Below are 22,176 nucleotides of genomic sequence, written 5' to 3' on the forward strand. Positions count from 1 at the left end.
AATTCCTGGCCAGGTGCTTTTCTATTTTTCTATTCTGCCATCTTGAAAACCCTCTACATTCATTTATTGACCACGCATATTTCCTATTCTCTATAAAATCTGTTCATGTTTCTTAATATAAATTCTTTTTCTTGGTTTAACAGATTACACAGGTATTTTTCCAGCTGGTCCTGAAAGCGGCAGGATTAGAGGGGGAGGGGAGAGCCAGATGGGTTTATATGATCAACTGTCTCCTGTGTAAACCTCTCTCCATGTTTGATTTTCTCCTGGTCACTTAGGCACATTCTGTGTAGTGCAATGTTGGTTTACCAGGCCTATATACTGGGCCAAACTCAGGTTTGCCAGGAATCGGCTCCCCCAGCTGCTGCCCACTGTGCTGTGCTTTCAAAATAGTTCCTTCCTCTCTCCTCCACATGCAGGTGGGGGAAATGGGGCTCCCCCTGTCCCCCACAAAAGGATATTGTGTTCAGTGTGCCTTTCAGTTTAGTCAGACGGTGTCTCTGATCTCTAAACTCTCCTTACCCAGACATGCCTCAGGCCTCCTAAAAATATGGGTTTCTTTAATTCCCTTTTCCTTCCACTTTGCTCACAGAGGGACTGTTGTGGCTCCTGCCTCTGGCTGCAGTGGCAGCTGTAGCGCTGGGGATTTCTTCCTTATTATATCTAACTTCCTGAGTCCCTAATCTGCTTTGAATATACAGTATTAAATTCCAGGATAACCCCACCCCCAGCCCCATTTTTGTTCACCCACCTTGCTGAGGGGCTGCCTATCTGCTTTCTGGGTTTCACACCACAGAGCAGCCAGGAAAATGACCTCCATTCTGCCATCTTGAAAACCCTCTACATTCATTTATTGGCCATGTGTATTTTCTGTTCTCTATAAAATCTGCTTATGTTTCTTAATATAAATTCTTTTTTGGTTTTACATATTACACAGGCATTTTTCCAGTTGAACTCATCTTTTTTATTTTAAGGTGTTTTTTGATGAACAACTTTTAAAATTTTAGTATTATTAAAGTTATCTTTTGTTTTATAGTCAGTTAATTTTATACCTTACTTGGGCTAGATCTTATTTATATCTCTAAGTTACTATGACTTCAATGTGCTCAATAAACAGAACATTCTTATTGGAGATCATTTTTCAAGACATAAAATACCAGTTTTCTTACTCCTCTTCCACATAAACAGAAAGTGTTTCTTTCTAAGAGGTTTTCTGCATTGTTCCTTAACAATTGTGTGAGTATTTCTAGCAGTTTTGGAAGAGAACTACTCTTCATTTGGGAGTAGGCTTTCCCCAGAAAAAAAAAAAATTAAAGAAATGGGTCCTTAAAGCTTAATCAGACCTCAATTTTCCCTGCTTATGTCCAAAACCCACATTAATTTTTATCCCATGATTCGTGGCAGTATTCCATTTTAGACTTTTCTTGGTTTGTTACAGTAGGGCTGACTCCCAGATACAAAGCTGGTAGCTTTCTTTTATTAAAAAAATGGGAATTTATTGCCAAAAAAATATAAACTATTAACTTTTGGAGTGAGGTGTACTGTTGAGCTCCATAGGAGACTGGAGTGTTTCATTGGCAAATATATTCCCCCCCCCATCTGGTAAAAGTATCTAGATGTTCCACGCATATTTATTTCTGGAAAATAAAACAACCCGAGACCCTTTAAGGCAAAGTGGTATGGTAGGTGCAAAGGCATATTAAGCTGCCAATGCCAACCATAGTAGTTCAGCTATTTTTCTTTAGGTTATAAACATATTGGTTTTGTTTTTTAACACACCTGTGCTTTGGTTTTCAATATACAAATTATATTTTAAATATTTTTTTGTCTTTTTTTCATATTACAAATTTAATTAGTTAGCAGGACGTACATGGTTAACAATGCCTTTTAACAACTAAAGTTTGAAATTTGAGAGTAATGCCCATCTTCCAGTGGGTATAACCCTAAGTTTTTTTTATTGGTCCTTTTAGTTATGACAGTACAATTCATTTTGATGTAATTATACGAGCATGGACTGTATCTTATTCTAATTAGGACCCTATTTTTGTGGATGTACACAATGGTGGGATTCACTATGGTGTATTCATATATGAACATTGAAAAATTATGTCAGATTCATTCCGCTGTCTTTCTTTTTCCTTTCCTCCCTCCTTTCCCTTCATTCCCCTTTGTCTCATCCAATGCGCTTCACTGCCCCCACCTTTATTGTGGGTTAGCTTCCACATATCAGAGAATACATTGGACCTTTGGTTTTGGGGGGACTGGCTTATTTCAGTACCATAGTCTCCAGATCCATTTATTTACTGGCACATTTCATAAAGTCATTTTTTTATGGCTGAGTAATATTCTATAGTATAAATATATCATATTTTCTTCATCCATTCATCTGTTGAAGGACCCTCACATTGGCTCCATAGCTCAGTTATTGTGAATTGAGCTGTTATAAACATTGATGTGGCTATGTCACTGTAGGATGCTGATTTTAAGTTCTTTGGATATATACCAAGGAAACAAACTAAGTAGGGATTTTCTAGGCCTTCAAGAGACAAAGTGGATAAACACATATGCACACACACATACACAAACGCAGCGTGATCTCCTCTCTTAATGTGTAATTGCCGCCGAGTCAAGCAGTGCTTTGGAAACACAGACTAGAGTATGATGCAATGCTCCTAAAGGCACTAAAAATACCATGACGTGTTAAAGGATTTGTAAAACACTTCAAGAGTATTCCCTCATGCTGGCTGTCTGTGAACAGTAGTGGTGGTTTTCAGCTTGTCAAGCAGCCTGCTCCTTGTAGCAAAAACATGGCCGGTTACTCTCATCTCCCAGGATTCCTGTGGGTGGGGGACATTCTCTGGTGGACAAGCTTCTGTCATGCCACTCCAGTCACTGGGCATCCTTTTCTGGATCATGATCTAGAGTCTTCATAGAGCCATTTAAAAAGTCAATTACTTAGCCGGGCATGGTGGTGCAGGCCTGTAATCCCAGAGGCTCCGGAGGCTGAGGCAGGAGGATTGCGAGTTCAAAGGCAGCTTTAGCAAAAGCAATGTGCTAAGCAACTCAGTGAGACCTAAAGAAAATATAAAATGGGGCTGGGGATGTGGCTTAGTGGTTGAGTGCCCCTGAGTTCAATCCTTGGTACCCGCCACCAACAAAAGAAAGTCAATTACTTAGATAATTATCAAGGAGAGAATCTTGCTTGGACAATATACATTTTTTTTTTTTTTTTTTTGGAATTAGAGGAAATTCTTGGGTTGTATTCCAATTTTCTTTCTCCAGAAAACTTTCTACTTTAGCAGAGGTCTGTGTACCTTTCTTAGATTAAATGCTTGGCCTTGACTTTTCCTTGAATTTGGGGAAATTTCTCTTTCCTATCACTTCCTCCAGCATAGACTTACCAGACTAGGAGTGCCACCTTTTGGCTTCCTGGCCATCTTCCCATCTTGGCGGACTGACCTGCACTGGTGTTGCTAAGACCTTTCCTGGAAAGAATCTGCAGGCCAGAGCCCAAAGTTGGATGATTTTGTACAGACACTACTTTCTAAAACACCCAGAAGGACGAGTTGCCAGGTTGGCAGGAACCTGCCAGTATTTTGCTAACTATTTCCAGAACACTGACTCTGCTGCCAACCGTTACCACAATTTTTTCCTAGTAAGAATGCATCTAAGGGCAGGGTTGTAAAAAGATGACTGCTTTAATGGGAACTTTATTGTAACCTTAGCACTGTTATTTGAGAGACATTAAAAGAAAGTCTTTTAGAGGTTCCAACAGTAACTAACATGTGTGCTTTTCTGGTTTTTGCTTCACAGAAGTGAAATTTTTCTGTGAAACTCCAGCGATTGCTGATATTGTAATCTTGGTTGATGGTTCTTGGAGTATTGGAAGATTCAACTTCAGACTGGTTCGGCTTTTCTTGGAAAACCTGGTTACAGCATTCAATGTGGGCTCAGAGAAGACACGAATTGGTATATCTTCTGTTACTGACAATACTAGTCAGCTATCAGTATAAAACCACTGGAAAACTCTACAAACTGCCTTTTATTTAGAATTACAGTAGCAACTATACTGATGTTCCTTAAAGTGCATGTTTGGATCAATAACTATTTATTCCTAACTAATTTTTGCTATGGCAATATCATCCCATTAATTATTGAATACATTTTAATTTTCTGAAAAGTCAGAATCTTCTCTATTAATAACAATAATAAAGTTTTAAAGGTATAGCCTATTTATGATTTTGTCACATAGCAGCTTTTATTTAAAAAAAAAAAAGATAGCTGAATCCAGGGAAATGTTGAAAAAAATAGAATTAGTTTTATTGTACAAGATAATCTTTGCTAAGTTAATGCTAGCCAAGATTAAAAGCAAAAAATTACAAATCTTTGAGTAATATTATATATAATAAAATAATGTATTTTTATAATATAAAGTCTCATAGTTTAACTCATATTTAAATAGAAAAATTGAGGAAAATCATTCCTTTTAGATTTAATATGAAAAAATAATTCTAGACCTTTTATCCACATATGTGACCAGGGATTTTTTTTCTTTTGAATGTCAAATACCTAATTAGGTGCTAACTTCTAGAGGGTTAGAAAATTTGTACCCTCCTTCTACTCCTGCATACATAAACTTAATTTCTTTAATTGATGTCAGGAATTCTTTTTGAAAGTCTATAGTCAAGCCAAGAAAAAGAAAATGTTGTACAAAATTAGGCCCTCACCCCTTCTGATTTCTTGAGTGGTTGGTCTGTGACATTCTTGAGCAACACATCATTGCTTGTGGGATTTCTCATCTTTTCCAGGCCTTGCACAGTATAGTGGTGACCCCAGAATAGAATGGCACTTGAATGCCTTCAACACCAAAGATGAAGTGATTGAAGCTGTCCGGAACCTTCCATACAAGGGAGGGAATACCCTAACAGGTATGTTTTTCTCAATCCACATTTTAAGCAACATCTATTTCCAAAGAATAGTTGTATTACCATATTTGGCTACTTTTAAAGACTTAGCATACTGATTTTTTTAACCAAACAGCACCTGTAATTCTTAGGTAGCTCTTTGAACTCAGTGGTAAGAGTTAAACCCCAGACCTCTCATTTGTCCTGCTATAGGAACTTCATGTCCCTGTAAGGGGTTGATTGGGCTAGAAGAAAATAAAGCAATCACCCAGGCCAGCAGCCTGCTGGCCTTCATTAGTTCATTTTCCTTTCTTTCCCCCTCTTTTCATGTATATTCATCCTGGCTCTTAAATTAAAACAAATTTCTCTCTTATTTTTAAAGAAGATACTTTTTTTTGCCCTTATTCTGAAATCAGTAGTTATCAAGAAAATATTTATGGACTTTTGGCTCATTAGTATTTTTGAAAAATGATTAATATAATAATATTGACATTACAATTATCCAAAGGGTTTGTGTAGTTTTGTTGTTTGTAATTATTATTATAATTATATTATTATTATTATTATAACTTTTTGTGGGCTGGGACTGAACCCAGGGCCTCATGCATGTTAGGCGAGTGCTGTACCATGGAGCTGCATGCACCTCAAGCCCTGTTCTTCTTATTTTAACCCTAGTACAAGTTATTGTCTAACACATGATATAGATACTCAGCTTCAATAATGAAGATTCTCTTATTAACTTTTTGGTAAACCACTGAAATCTTGATAATTCTTTGCTATTTTGATGCAAAATGTAGCAGAATTTTTGTTAATAAAATGGAAGTTTATTAAGCACAAATGCTGTAACAGTATTGCAGTATTTCTTATTTCTTTGTGAATGGAAATTGTCTCAGAAGGTAGGAGTTTTATGATTTTAGATATGTTCCCATTACTTGTGTGTGTGGGGGAGCAGAGAGGAGTGGGAGAAGAGGGGAAGGAATAAAGGGAGAGAGAAATTTTTGCTTCTTAGAACATCATGAACAAAATTGAAAGTGTAGTGATAATATTTTGGACAGTCACTAATGTGTGGGAGTTATTGTTTCATCATAAGAATAAAGGTTTGTTTTTCTTGAACATAAGCTCTGTTAGCATCTGTTGCCATGAATTCAGTGTCTTTGCATCTACAGTTATGAAGTAAAATATTGTGAAAGCCCACAGTGGCAGGCAGAGGCCAGGAATCTTCTCTATTTATTCCTCTCATCTGGGGGTGAAACCACTGGGACGGTATCTTTCCTCGTTTTCCTCTCAGCTCTTGCTTTGAACTACATTTTTGAACATAGCTGTAGACTAACAGCAAGTCATGTGTCACTTTCATTTTTCATTCCTATCATTAGTGCTCGACACAGAACAAGCGTCCAGCAAATTGTTGTGCAATGATTTGATAGACTAAAGGAATTCTAAGATAGCAACAGTACCCTTAGTATTAAAAATCAAAATGCACATGAAAGATAGACGTAGGAGAGGTATTTTGTTATCATTTGAATAAGTGAAGTGCATTATTCTATGTCAATATATTCAATTAAGAGTATATAATAGTCTATCTCAAAGATGCACTATTCAGTTACTTTATTGCCTTTATTCTGATGGATTTTAGTTTTTCTTCAGATATGTCAAGCACAAGGTCATTTTGAAAATGAAGATTCAACATCTAATAAAACATCTTTTAGCTCAATAAGTTATGCATCTTGTGGTTACATTTTTCAGATCAGAAGGCTTTTGATTAGAGACAGTAGCTTTGTGTTGATTTTTCTTTGTTTTCCTCCCAGGTCTTGCTTTGAGCTACATTTTTGAAAATAGCTTTAAACCAGAAGCAGGATCAAGGACTGGAGTTTCCAAAATTGGCATCTTAATCACAGATGGAAAATCTCAAGATGATATTATTCCGCCATCTAGAAACCTTCGTGAGTCTGGTGTAGAACTGTTTGCTATAGGTATGTGTTCTTCCACTGTGGACCGAGACACCCACTGATTCATTTGTTATGCAATGCAAGGGTCAGTTCCTGGAAAGCCATACACCGGAGTGCTTTCTAGTCCTGGTTCTCACAGTCAGCTGTTCTTAGATCTCAACTTCCTTGCATTTAAAATGAGAGTGTTGCAAACTGTCATGTACTGCACAGTGACAGGACCTCTAGATGGGATATTGACCATAACACATGAAAAACATGAATTGACATAAAAGGTCAGGTGCATGTCTGATACCATTTAATTAGTTAGGACATTCTCTTTAGGATCAGTTTATCTCTTTTTTGATTGTCTAGGGCAAAACCAATTTATTATTTTCAAGGAATTAATGTCCTGCAGCTATTTAAAGAAAGCCTGGAGTTCTAGATATGCAGTATTACTGATTTGAAACTAACCCCTTAAAAGGAAGTGTAGATATGACCAAAGCATGATATCCTCAATGTGGAAATGTCATGTGAAACCCATTAATTTGTGCAATGAACTCCACTTGGAGTTATATATCAATTAGGACAGACATACTGTGTTTGGTATCTGTTTTTCACTAGTGTCCAGCCAAGAACAGTCTAAGAACAGCTGCAGAAGTTGTAGAAACTGTGTTCTTTCCTCTCTTTTTCTTATCTCTATAGCATTTCTAAGCAATGGGTTCCTTATGGGGGAAGATTGCATCTTCTTCATTCCTATCACCTAATCCAGTGCTCGACACAAAACAAATGTTTAGAAAATGCTTATGGAATGATTTGATGGCCCAAGGATTTCTAAAATAGCCATATTACCCTTAGTATTAAAAATCCAAATTCTCATGAAAGATACATGTAAGAGAAGCATATTATTTTTATGCAGATAAGTGAGGCATCTTATCCTATAGAGTTGGCATGGTTATATTTGCCATTCACAGAACATAGAATAAAAAAATCTAGGGGGAAAAGAATGTATTGTGTTCCAACTTTGTTTCAGTAAATTATAAGTTTATTACTTTAATGTGTTTGTGTTTTGTGGAGGGGAAGGCAGTGTTGTATCTCAGTGGTCTGCAGGAGTGGCTGAGACCAGTTTGCAAGAAACAATTGTGCACATCTCTTCCTACATCAGTATCCTGTGACCTCACTTGGATAGTTTGAAATAAATCATAGTTACGTATGTATACTGCAGTGATTGGCAAACATCACAAATCTGGGCAGAAAGAGGACTGTTAAATATTTGCCATATTTACTAGCACACTTATGGAACTTAAATGGACAATAATCTAAGTGACTTTTAACTATATGATAACTTCAGTCCTTAAAATAAATGAGGAACTTAATTTAAACTTTCTTGGCATTAACATTTATCATTCTGAAGTTACCACAATACATCTTTCAGCGTTATCAATGAAAGTAAAAATTCCTTTGGCCCATTATTGGTTTGCTGCTCAAAATGTGAATTTTGGAATGTTTTATTCAAGAAGTATTTGCTTTTCGGCTGTGTTTTAGGCATTGTGGTGTGGTGCAAAATCCTTACACAATAAATTCCTTCAAAGTCACTATCACCATTTTCTTTCTTTTCCATGCAGTTGCAAGGCAAACTATTTTATTCAGAAAGGAAGATTGATTAATTTCAGGATATGTTTCTTAAAATATTCTTATGAGTCCAAACTTGTCAGTTTCAACTGAGTGTCATGAGAAAGCACCCATGGCTGATTGCTTCAGTTGTGCACTCAATTAATATGGAATCATATGTGCATTTTAGAATAAATCCTCAGGCAAAAAACATCACAGAGGTTTATTTTTTATTTTCTTGTCCTTTCATCCAATAAAGGAAATCTCTACAGAAGACTTAAACTCATGGGGGATTAGCTTGTGTGTTTACACTCCATTCTCTTCTCTTGTTAATAATGAATGGATGAGTTTTTAAACAAAACTTTTAAGTCAATTCATCCAGATATGACTTGTATTATTTTTTTTCTCTGGAAATTACCTGGAAATCATCTGTATTTATTATCTTAAAACCTTCTAAAGAGAAAAGTTCAGAGACAACTAGTGCTTTGTTACTCAATATGTCGAGACTGACAGCTAAGTTACTTGGCACGGCTAGGCATCTAAGAAGTAATTCATGTTGCTTCAGGTCATCTCTCTTCCTTGCTTCCAGACTACCTCCTTTTAATACTTCCAGATGATTGAAATGACAGGGATTTATAAAGAAACCCTTCTTGTCTGTTAAAGCTTGGGGAAGACAAATCTACCTTAATACCCATAAAACCTAACCTTGGACCTCTCCTTTTCTACCTCTAATTGCAGTGGTAAAACTTTACTAATTTTAGCATGTACTCTTTTGTGATGGAGCATGGCATAATAAAATCCAAGCTGTACATTCACTAGCTGTGTAACCTCCAGCAAGTGAATTAAACTCTCTGCATATTTATTCATCTGGAAGTTGGCAGAAACAATAATGCTGACCCCACAGCTTATTATTAATATGTAATAATTTACATATTAATATATGTAAAATACTCAATGCTGCGGGCATAGTAAACATTCTTCCAAGTGTTAGTGTCCACTGCTCTCTGCCCTTCTCTGTTCCCTGCTATGTTACAGAGACTCAGGATTTTGCTTGGCCTGTGATAATGGAATTCAGTAGATATTGTGGAAGGACTGGAACTTCCTTTTTGCACAAGGAAAATTTCAGTGGTTATTAGGCAGCAAGTTGTTTTTGAATATGCTAGAAACAAATTCCCCCTAAGCTTTCTCTTGGCTCACTCCTATATAATAATAATTTTAAATGTATGTGATTTTCATTCTAGGAATATCTCTCAATTTAAGTAACCTTATTTCACAGAAATTTAAACCAGAAGCTTTGATAGTATAGAGTCCTGGTTTAATTACTGTTGCTTCTGCAGTATTCATGAAAGCAGAGGTTAGTTTCATTAAATGATCTTCCTGTTAGGATGTTCTGAGCAAAATTACTATCTAATCATTTAAAAAAAAGGCTTCAGAAGCTGACTTTTAAAAAACAATCTGACATGAAACATGTCTCTTTAAAGTAGCAGATGCTTTCGACTGACTCTAAGCCTGCAAGTCTATCAGCAGGGGAAGTGTAACCAGTCGGGACCTGAGATAGGAGTCCCAGCTGCCATTTGTCAGGACACAGGCACATAATAGCTTTCATTTTGTTAACAATCCATATTCTTACTCTGGCCCTTTCTTGTTTATTTTCTTTCTATATACATTCTTTGTTAGAGAATCAAAGCTATTATTTCCTGTTATGACATAGAAGATTTAGGTATATTTTTCATTTTTCAATTTATTTCAAATACATTTATTATGTATTTATTTAATCATTCATTTCTTTTGATAAATGTGAATTTTTTTTTGGCAGGCAGGGATGGCTGGGAGTGGAGTTTTGGAGATCCAACTCAGGGGCACTTGACTGAGTCATGTCCCCAGCCCTATTTGTATTTTATTTAGAGACAGGGGCTCATTGAGTTGCTTAATGCCTCGCTTTTGCTGAGGCTGGCTTTGAACTCCTGATCCTCCTGTCTCAGCTTCTTGAGTCACTGTGATTATAGGCCTGTGCCACCATGGTGGGCTCATTCATCCTTTTGAGATGTGAACTCCCTACATTGTCCAGGCTGGCCTCAAACTCCTGGGCTCAAGAGAATTTTCCACCTCAGCCTCCTGAATAGCAGGGACTGCAGGTGTGCAACACCACACCCAGCATGCATGTGTTTTAATTTAAAATAAAAATTTTCATTACTTATCAAAATGAACAGCCTGGGTCAAGCCAAGCCCCCTGCAGTTGCTCTTTCCAATGAGACATGAAGGTCACCATTGTCCCTGCTGTGCTCAATGCCAGGGGTGAAAAACGCTGACCTGAACGAGCTGCAGGAAATCGCCTCAGAACCAGACAGCACGCACGTGTACAACGTTGCCGAATTCGATCTGATGCACACGGTGGTGGAGAGCCTGACGAGGACCGTGTGTTCCAGGGTGGAAGAACAGGACCGGGAAATTAAAGGCAAGTGGGTGACAGAGCACAGTCCCAGGGATGTGAGTGTCGTCAAGCACAAAGTCTCTGCCAGACTATAAAAACCCTCGCTATTCCTACTTTCAAGCTTCTTAAGGCTCCTTTTGGTCCTAACTCATCAGAGTAGACAGGGAGCATTGTGACAAACGTTGTAGGGCTGATGGAGGGCTGCTATGACCACTAGATTTTTTTTTCTCCATAGTGTTCCATTTAGACCACCACAGTTTTTAAATTAAATTGAATTTTTTTTTTACCATCATGTTTTTAAAATTAAACTTTTAAGTCTTAGGATAATTGTGCATTCACATCCAATTGTAAAAAATAATACATAGAGAGTGCATTCTTTACCAGTTTCCCCCAATGGTAGCATCTTACAAAAACTATAGCCTCCATATCACAAGCGGTGGTACAGTCTAGGTACAGAACATTTCCATCACCGCAACTGTGGCTCCTGTTACCCACTTATAACCACCCTGACTAGCATCCTTCCCAAACTCTTTCCCCCCAAATTGTTCCCCATCTCTAATTTTCTTTTATTTCTAAAATTATGTGAGTGAAATTATGCAATATATAATCTTTAGGCACATTTTTTCCCCATGCAGAATGATTCCCCAGAAATTCCTCTAAGTCGTTACATGTGTCAACAGCCCTTTCCTTTTTATTGCAGTGTCATATTCCCTGGTATGGATGTGTCATAATTTGTTAAATCATTCTCACATTGAAGGATATCTGGATTCTTTTCAGCTTTCCGCTACTGTGAATAAAGCTGCTGTGAATGTTTGTGTATGTGTTTGTGACTCATCCAGTCCATGAACACATTGTGTTTGTTTACTTGTGTGTTGGTTTCTCGAATGAACATAAGTTTTTGTTTCTCTGGAATAATGCCCAGGAGTATGATGGCTGGATCATTTCCTAGTAACATATTTAGTTTAGTTTTCATTAAGAAACTGCCAAACTATTTCCAGAGTGGCTGTAGCATTTTTTGCTCTCACTAGCAGCGTATAAGTGACCCAGTTTCTGTGCATTGTCACAACATTTGTTATTGCTACTACTTTTTAAAATTTAGCTCTTCTGAGAGGTGTGGAGAGATGCAACACTATGGTTTTAATTTTCATTTCCCTCATGGCTAAAGAACATCTTTTCACATACTTATTTCTTCCTGTGTATGTTTTCATTGGTAAAATGTTTCTTTATGTCTTTTGTCCATTTTCAAGTTGAATAATTTTTTTGTGTGTGGGTTTATTTCAGAGTTCTCTGGTCTGGTGCACTAAATCTACTTGTCTAACCCTCTTCCAATACCATCTTGAATTATTGTAGCTACATACTAAGTCTTGAAATTGGGTAGAATTGAGTTCTCCTACTTGATTATTCTTTTTAAAAACCATTTTTACTCTTCTGATTCCTTTGCCTTCCCATTAAGTATTAGAATAATCTTTATAAAAAATCTTACTGAGATTTTGATAGGAATTACAATAAATCAATGATCAATTATCAAATATCAATTACCAAATATCAATATGGGAAGAAGAATCATTTTTACCTTGTTGAGTCATCTAATCAGTGAATACATTTGTGCCTCTTTATTAGACATTCTTGATTTCTTTCATCAGCTTTTTATAATTTTCAGGACTTATGTGTCTCATATACTTATATCCTATACAGGTTTTGTTAGAATTCCACTTAAGTATTTAATTTTATTTGGGTGATTTTGGTTGTATTTTAAATTTTTTTTCAGTTGTAGACAGACACAATACCTTTATTTTATTTATTTGTTTTTATGTGGTGCTGAGGATTGAACCCAGTGCCTCATATATGCAAGGCAAATGCTCTACCAATTGAGCCACAACCCCAGCCCCTTTGATTGTATTTTTAATTTCAGTGTCCACATGTTCATTGATTATAAGGAGAAATAAAGTTGATTTTTTTTATGCTATGATCTTCTGATTTGTACTTGTTAAGTAGTCTGGAAGTTTTTCTCTAGATTTTAGAGAGTTTCTATGTATAAAATCATCTGCAAATATGCAAGTTTATTTGCCATAATTTTTATTTCCTTTGATCTCTATAAATTTTATTTCCTTTTCTTGCCTTATTGCATTTGCTATAATTACTCATACTGATTGAATATAACAGTTGTAAGTAAGCATCTTTGCCTGATTCTCAATTGTAGGAAGAAATTTTCTGATTTTCAAAGAGTTAATCCATTTCATCAGGCTTGTAGGATTAATGTGTGTGTTCTTCAGAGTATTCTTTTATTATTACTCTGATGTCTCAAGGTATTATAGTATACCTTTCTTATTTTGATGGTATAGGAGTAGAAACCATACCTGTTTTCAAGTCCCTTTATCACCATGTCTGTGTATCATGTAATTGTCTTAAATATTTATGTATATATAGAGAAGCACATCGGAAATTTTATATTTTCTGCTTCAACCATCAAACATAATTTAGAAAACCCAAGAGAAGTAAAATGTATCATACTTCCTTATTTTTATACTTTCTGGTATTTTTACTTTCATCATGAGGATCTAGGTTTTCTTCTTTTTAAATCATTTTCTTTCTGTTTAGACAACTTTCTTTAGCCATTCTTTTAGGATATGTCTGTTGGTGATAAATTCTCTTAAATTTCCCCCATATGAGAATGCCTTGGTTTTCCCCTAATTTCAGATATTTTTGCTCAATATAGGGGTCTGGTTGGAAAGTTCTTTTCTCTCAACACTTGAAAAGTGTTGTGCCTCTTCCTTCTGGTTTCTGATGAGAAATCTGTCATTCAAATGGTTCTCCTTTTCTAGGAAAGGTCTCATTTCTCTCTCATTACTTATCAGATTTTTTTTTTGAGTTTAGTTTTTCAAAGTTTTATTATAGTATATCTTAGTATGAATTTCTGTGTGTCTGTCTTGTTTGGGGGTGGTATAATCATTTTCTTGAATCTATAGTTTGTGTGATTTGTCAAATTAGGGCCTTGGAGATGTAGTATTTCTTCAAGTCCTTTTTCAGCCCGGACTTCTTTCTCTTTTCCTTTGGGAATCTGATATGAATAGGTATTTCATTATAGTCCCACATATCTTTAAGGCTTTGTTAATTTTTTAAGTCTACTTTTCTTCTCTTATTCAGATCAGGTAATTCTATCAATCAAGTTTATGCTGCTGTTGCGTTCATTAACTTTTTGTAAAAATGTTGGTTGTTACATTTTTTTATTTCCAAAATTTCAACTTGGTTCCTTTTCATATTATGTACTTTTTACTAAGATTTTCTATTTCTTTGTTGAGAGTTTTAATTTTTTCATTTGTTTCAGTTGTTTGTAATTGTGCATTGAATTATCCGATGATGACTGGACTCTGATTTATCTGGTTTCCTCTGGTACTGCTCTGGCAAGGGAGGTAGGGGCACTGCTTCACTTTTGCTAGGTAGGGGTAGAAGTCCAGGTTCCTGACTAGGTCTCCTTTAACATCTTAGAAGAAGAGGCTATTTACTAGCCTTCCACTAATGCCACCCTAGTAGAGGAGCAGGAGTGCCTCGTTATTTGTCCCTGGGTGGCTTTCACCAACACTGCTGTGAAAATGACCTCCTTACTGCTGAACAGTGGTAAAAGCTCTGAGTCACCACTAGGTCATCCTGACACCCTCCAGAGTGAAGAGGTGGCCCTGGTTAGAAGACCAGGCAGGCCCTTTATGTGGTCTCCACTGATATCACAGGTAAGGGTGTGGTAGAAAGGATTTATTACTCCATGGACCACCCTGACTGGGGTGCAGGGATGAGGAGATGTTGATTATAGCAAAGAAAGGGTAGAAGCACTGACTCCCCATTTAATCTTTGCTGTCATGGATGGTGTGGACACAGCTTTTTCGTAGTGTTTTCGGGAGTAGTTAATGCCTAAAAATTTTCTGTCTTGGGAAGCTGACTTTGTTGCAGCATCTTTCTTTTGTCTTTATCTTTTGATGTTTCTGGGTTGACAGATACTTTAGTTCCATGACTAGAATATATGAGCAAAAAAGAAACAGGAAACTCACCCCTGGGACACCACTTGAGTCCTGCAGTCTCCCAGGCCCCTGCTTCCTACCTTTCTTCTAATTTCAGTGTCTTCTTCTGCTTGTCTCTCATGCAATTTTCAGAATTTTAAGTTATACTCTGAAGGAGGAATAGAGAAAATTACATCTGCTTTGTCTTCCCAGGAACAAATTCATTATGGATTTTTAACATTCGCCCATCATGATATCATGGGTCTGCAGGTTGTACCTGGCTTATGTGATCTGGAAGAGGGGCCAACGTTGAAGTCTTATTTTAAGAGTCTGGTTTTGTTTCCTGCCTCTATTGTATCCAGGAATGTGATATGATTCTATTTGGCTCATGTCCTTCTCTTGCCTGTCATCCCCTTTTCTCTGGGCCAGATCTCTTAGGATTGGGTTGGGTGTCTAAGCAGTAGGATCCTGAACAAACTTCTCTGGACTTCAGAGTAAGACTACTTTAGATCCCAGCTTCTCATGCACACAGAAGAACTCTACATGTGGTTGATGATAAAGCATGCAATACAGTTCCTGGTCATAGTTAATGTTCAAAATTTTTGTGGTTATTAAAGTCCCTTGGGTAAGTGCTCTTAAAGGTATAGAGAAATCCTAAAAGTCAAACTTGTTATTCTTGTTTTCACCTTTTATTCTTTCTCCATTTGAATTTTACACATCCAAAGTCTTTATAGAACTATTTGTTTTAACATGTATATAACATGCACAAAATGCTTATCTAGTATTTTGACTCAGAGTAAGCATTTAATATATATTATTTGCTTTTTCTTCTTTTTAAATTTCTATACCAGACATTTCTTTAAGCCTTTATGATTGAGGTTGTATCATCTTCTTCTAAAAAACACATGCTCCAGGAAGCCCAGATACCATTCTCAGCTTTAAGACTTACTATTGATGAGATCTTCATCAAATTCATTATCTTTCTTGTGCATTGGTTTTCTCAGCTACAAAATGTGAATGATATTAGTAACTACTTAGAATGAAATAGATAATACTTATGAAGAACTTAGAAGGATATCTTTAGATTGCACACATGTTCAATTAATGCTCACTTTATTATTTATTAACAATGTTCTTAAATGTCTTTAAGAACATTCCTGGGAGTCAAGGACTGTGTCTTATTTACGTTTGTACCCTCAGAACCTAGCATTGTGCATAGTATCTAATGGACACTAAAAGGTTTGAATGAACTATTACAGACATTAATTATTGTATCAACTTACCTAGAGACAAAAAATATAAGAGGTAGTACAAAAGCAACAGTCATTTCTGACTAATGAAATTTGTTAGGCTTACAGGGATAACTTTGGGAAAATGGTTTATTTGATATATTTCTTTGCTTTAGCCTCAGCCCTCACCACCATTGGGCCACCTACGGAGTTGATTACTTCTGAAGTCACAGCCAGAAGCTTTATGGTTAACTGGACTCATGCCCCAGGAAAAGTGGAAAAATACAGAGTTGTGTATTATCCCACCAGAGGTGGAAAACCACAAGAGGTAAGAAGGAAACAGTATTTTTAAGCTATACTTTCAGTTCTCTGAAGTCTTCTATAATAATGAGAACAAGACCTATGTATATCTGAAAGTCGATTCTGTCACTAATATTTTGAATCATTTGAAGTACATTTCTATGTGTCTACATTGTTCTCCCATCTCTCTGAATTATGGTGGTTCCATCTTCTTCTCTTATCCCTCCATCAAATAACTCTCAGGACTGATCAGGTATGCATGTCTAACTTAGCTTATTCTTCTTCTTAAAGCTAGTGAGTTCTAAAGTAAAACTTATCAGGGGCCAATTATCTGGCCAGCACCTCTTTTGATATTCATTCATTTTTTTCCTACTTGGGAGTAATGAGATTTCTGTCCTAGTGAATGAAGTCTGTGTGTTTCAAATTATGAGGTGATATGATGGACAAGTCCTCCAGGATTTGGAGTTTCCTAACGTTTGTAGAGATCAGTGCAATTAAAAAGTCATAATAAAACAGCTGTGGCCAGCATTTTTCAGGGGTTGGCCAACACAGAAGAGAATACCTTTTGCCAGATGATTGGGTCCTTCCCAATCCCTACTTTTGATACAGCTGTTCACAGGGAATTAATTAAAACATGGTGAAATCCCCATCTCCTTTTGTTGTTCTAACCTCTGATTGACCTCGGCAAGTTTCATAATTTTCTTCTGTATTATTATTTTTATGGCAGGGTTTGCAAATTTTTTTCTTTTCAAGTATTAAAAATAAGAAGTAAATCATTTGGTCAGAAAAACAACCAGAGTGCTTCCAATCATTCTATCTTTTTCATGACTAATAAACCTTTCAGATGCTTCCCAAATTTCCAAGGAAAAAAATAATTTGTCTCCTATTATGTAGTGGATATGAGTAGGATAATGATTATCTCAGGAGTGACACAATTTCCATTAGATAAGAACTAACAAATGACTTTGGCCACATTCCATAAAAGATGCTTCACTTTATGTGGTAATTTAAGGAGAGTTGGTGGCCATAAGAGTAAGGAGGATGTGTTACAGATAATAAAATAGCCAATGAAATGTTTCTTGCTGGGGAAACTTTTGCCTTTTGGGTTGTAGTTCTGCATATGAGATATCCCATACTCTCATTCCTCAAACTCTCAAACTGTTCTTCAAACAGGTGGTGGTGGATGGAAGCTTATCTTCCACAGTGTTGAAAAATTTGATGTCTTTGACTGAATATCAAGTAGCGGTATTTGCAATATATGCTCACACTGCTAGTGAAGGCCTACGAGGAACTGAAACCACACGTACGTATTTAATCCTACACCACTTCTCACTTGGCCACTGCTTAGGTGGCCTTCCTACATCAGGCTGCTCAGGTTGTACTGGTATATATCCTAAGGCAAATTCATAGGAAATAGTGGTACAGGTCCCATGATGTAGCTGCTGCTTTTCAGTGCCACATATGGAAATGGGTGTTATAACTCTCTGGAATGTTTAGGAGAGAGCAACCTTGGTGGTAAAGGGTGCAGAAACATTCATTTATTTATTAAACAGATGGCTCTTAGGAGCCAGGAACTGTGTTAGAGTCTGTCAGTAGAAGTAGAGTGAGAGTTCTATGGCTCTTCTGTCCAGTAGACTACCAAGAAAATCATGTTGCATCTTTCTTCATTGTTCATATCATTGTCATAACCAGATTCTGAATACTATGACCATGATAACACATATAAACAACACACACAAGATACACAACTCATGGGAAGAATGATGGGAAGAAATATTGTTTTTAAAAAGATCAAGCATTCTTTTAATAATTTCAAATAATGAATTTCTACTACATGACAGACACTCTGAAAATTTTGTCTAAGAATATCTACCTCTGATGGAGCAGTAACAATTTAAAGAACACTAAGAACAATATTCCAGGCACTGTGATAATCATTCTCTATACATTTTTGGATTTATGGCTGACAAGAATCTGTAGGGTGGGTGTTATGCCTCGACTTTGCAGAAATGTTTGAGTGGTCATCCTTGCTCTCGAGGATGTTTTAGTCTAGTAAGGGGTGGGCATGCAAACCAAGGACATATAAGCACACTGATGCAATGAAATGCTGTAGACACATCAACAAAAGTTTGCAAGTGTAAGCAAAGTTTTCAGTTTGCGAGCGTGGTGAGAAAAGTAGGCAGGGCCACATTTTGAAGGATATAGAATTATATTTGAAAACAACATTTCGTGTTTGTCATTAGCATTAAGCTAGGAGCTTGCAACTTATCCCTTTCTGCCTCCTGCTTCAACATGGCCAACCTTATTTCTTGGTTATTCCATTTTTCTCAAGGATACTTATAAATAGCTGAACATTTTTATTTATTTATTTATTTTTTTATTGGTTGTTCAAAACATTACAAAGCTCATGACATATCATCTTCCATACATTTGATTCAAGTGGGTCATGAACTCCCATTTTTACCCCAAATACAAGTTGCAGAATCACATCGGTTACACATCCACATTTTTACATAATACCATATTAATGACTGCTGTATTCTGCTACCCTTCCTATTCCCCACTATCCCCGCTCCCCTTCCCTCTCATCTTCCCTCTCTACCCCATCTGCTGTTGTTTAATTCTCTCCCTTGTTTTTGTTTTTGTTTTTTTCCCTTTCCCCTCACAAACTCTTATTTCATATGGAAAAACAAAAGACCCAGAATAGCAAAAGCAATTCTAAGCAGGAAGTGTGAATCAGGCGGTATAGCGATACCAGATTTCAAACTATATTACAGAGCAATAGTAACAAAAACAGCATGGTACTGGTACCAAAACAGGCAGGTGGACCAATGGTACAGAATAGAGGACACAGAGACCAATCCTCAAAATTACAACTTTCTTATATTTGATAAATAGCTGAACATTAAAATGAATCTCCTCTTGCAGTTGCTTTACCCATGGCTTCTGACCTTGAACTATACGATGTGACCGAAAACAGTTTGCGTGTCAGATGGGATGCAGTTCCTGGGGCCACAGGATACCTGATCCTCTATGCTCCTCTCACAGAGGGCCTGGCTGGGGATGAAAAAGAGGTAACCCTCTGTGTCCTACTGGAGTCCTAGAGTCTTTGACTTTTTAAAGATATCTATCTATCTATCTCTATATATATATTCTATAAAATTGAGTGTATAGAACTTAAAAAATTCAGATTAACAACAAGAAAAAAATTATTTGTAATCCTACTATCTAGAGATAATGATTTATTAACATTTAGCTAACAGTCTTATGAATGCATTTTTTGGGGGGTATCAGAGATTGAATGCAGGGGTGCTTAACCACTGAGCTACATCCACAGCCCCCTTTTGGTATTTTTTTCTAGAGATAGGAGCTCACAGAGTTGTTCAGTTCTCTGATAAATTACTGAGGCTGGTTTTGAACTCTTGATCCTACTGCCTCAGCCTCCTAAGCTGATGGGATTACAGGAATGTGCCACCACACCTGGCTCGAATGCATTTAAAAAAAAATTTTTTTTAGTTGTAGTTGGACACGATACCTTTATCTATCTATCTATCTATCTATCTATCTATCTATATATTATCTACCTATTTATTTATTTATGTGGTGCTGAGGATCGAACCCAGCGCCTCGCATGTGCTAGGCGTGTGCTCTACCGCTGAGCTACAACCCCAGTCCCACAAATGCATTTTTAATACAACAAATGAAGGCAGTTTTGTAGCTTGTTATTTTCATCTCATTTAATGTGAATATCTGTCTGTACCACTAGAGAATATTTTATATAGTCATTTTGCATTTATAGTATCCATTGTTGGTTTGTACAGATTGTGTTTATACTCATATTATTGGACATAAGAGATAACTTGTATAAATTATGCTTGACGTTCTTAACATTCTTTGCATAATTGTGAATCTTTGCATAATTTCCCAGTTATTTCCTTGGGATAGATTCCCAGAAACGAAGTTTCTTTTTTCAAAGGGGCATGCAAATTATTAAAGCTTATCCTAGATATTACCAGATGGTTCTAGAGGAAGTTTATATAATTTGTCTTACAATATACAGTTCATAAGTGGTTATTTCACCCATGAATACTGAATCATTATTTTTTTTACTAATTTGAGACATAGACAAATATATCTCATTGGTATGAATTTTGCATTTATTTTAAATCATGAATATTTGATTTCTAAATTATTTCTTTCAGTACTCAGGACTCATTTTTAATGTATGAGGTCGGGGGACTGTTAGAATGCAAACATTTATGGAAAAAAGAAGAAGTGTCTTGACCAGAGAGAAGAGAGGCAATTTGGAATTTGGTTCTCTAAGATTGTTTAAAATCTGCCTCTGCTGGTTGAAATCAGCAAAAATTAGTGAAAAATATGGTGAATCTGAGTATTCAGAACAGAGCATTAGTCACCTGCCTTTTCTTATTTCCAAGACTTAAAAAATGTTTTTCATTCAGATGTAAAGTTGATCTTAATTGTTTTGGTAGAAGAAAAAGTTAAAAATGATGCTGGAAAGATGCTTAGCTACACTAGAAAAGAGAAAAATCATAATTAAAGGAGCAATGATTCCAACAGACTAGTGAAGTAGTCTGATAACAGCATGCAGCGGTGAGCATATGGGAGACAAGCACTCCTCTACTGCTGCAGGTGTGGAAGCTGCTGCAGCCGCTTTGGAGGATATCTTGAAATATTTATCTGTTAAAGATACATGCTGTCTGGATATGTATCATAGGGAAGTGTTTTCAAAACCTTTTTTCAGTGAGGCTACTTGGTCAGGACAAAACCTGACAAAGAACTAATATGACCATGGGTAGAGGAATGGAAAACAGTAATGTAGTTATAGAAAAGACTCTAATAAAAGAATTAATAATGTAAAATCTGTCCCTATGCATCAATGAATCTTGAAACATTATTGACAGAGAAAAAATAACAAATTATAAAAAGATCATGTTGATAGGGTCTCATTTATGTGTTTTGTCAAACATATAGGACCATAGATTCAGACACATATGTACAGAATTTTAAAAAGATTATATATATATATATATATATATATATATATATATATATATATATAAATCTCCAAAAGATTGAGAAAGAACTTCTGTTTTATTTGAATATATTAATTCTTTCTAAAATAAGAACTGAAATCGGTATGACAAAGTTTTCATTTTGAATTTGACTAAGGAGGTAAGGGATACACTGGAGTGTATTATATTATTTTCTACACACTCATGTTATATGATGTAATATTTAAAAGTTTAAAAATCTAACTTGTCAGTAACACTTGTAGTTGTGGGGCTGGAGACAGTTTATGAAGTTTTTTCTTTCATCCTTTCCAAACATAAAGTGAACCTGTCACACAATTGGCTCTTGGTTGTTGCACAACTGAGATTATTGGCTAGTTGACCAACTGCAAAGATTAGAAATAGTATGTCAGAATCAAGAAGCAAATTGTTAACTCAGGTATCAAGGTGGGCTTATCATTTCTGAACACTAGAAGGGACCTGCAATCCAACCAGATATGCCTCATATTGAATGGAGTGGTAAAACTAGCCCAACTCAATTGAGCTCAAAGTAAAAACTGGGCATCTGGCCAGAGTACTGGTTAGAATTAGCAAGTAGTGACAGATGCCCGCTTAGCCCTGCCTCCAGCATGCTGGCCTGGCTTTTTATCTCTACAGAATATTTCTGATTCAGTTCCACCCACACTCTTCTGGGGCCCAGATACCCAACATTGTTCTTCTGGTTGGAATTGCCATTTTTCCATATGCAAAGAGTTATCCT

General features: G+C 36.3%; 1 protein-coding gene across 5 annotated transcripts in view; it reads left to right on the forward strand.

The window, feature by feature from the left end:
* The window catches only part of Col14a1 (collagen type XIV alpha 1 chain), a 201,088-nt gene that overhangs the window by 51,940 nt on the left and 126,972 nt on the right, over positions 1-22,176 (forward strand). For all 5 annotated transcript variants that reach the window (XM_076835506.2, XM_076835505.2, XM_076835507.2 and 2 more), the window contains exons 6-12: positions 3,814-3,969; positions 4,809-4,928; positions 6,710-6,874; positions 10,731-10,892; positions 16,263-16,414; positions 17,560-17,689; positions 19,315-19,460. In XM_076835506.2, the coding sequence (XP_076691621.1) occupies positions 3,814-3,969; positions 4,809-4,928; positions 6,710-6,874; positions 10,731-10,892; positions 16,263-16,414; positions 17,560-17,689; positions 19,315-19,460 (1,031 nt within the window). The remainder of the gene's footprint in view (positions 1-3,813; positions 3,970-4,808; positions 4,929-6,709; positions 6,875-10,730; positions 10,893-16,262; positions 16,415-17,559; positions 17,690-19,314; positions 19,461-22,176) is intronic.

The sequence above is a fragment of the Callospermophilus lateralis genome, chromosome 16, assembly GCF_048772815.1.
Source record: "Callospermophilus lateralis isolate mCalLat2 chromosome 16, mCalLat2.hap1, whole genome shotgun sequence".
Taxonomy (NCBI): Eukaryota; Metazoa; Chordata; class Mammalia; order Rodentia; family Sciuridae; genus Callospermophilus; species Callospermophilus lateralis.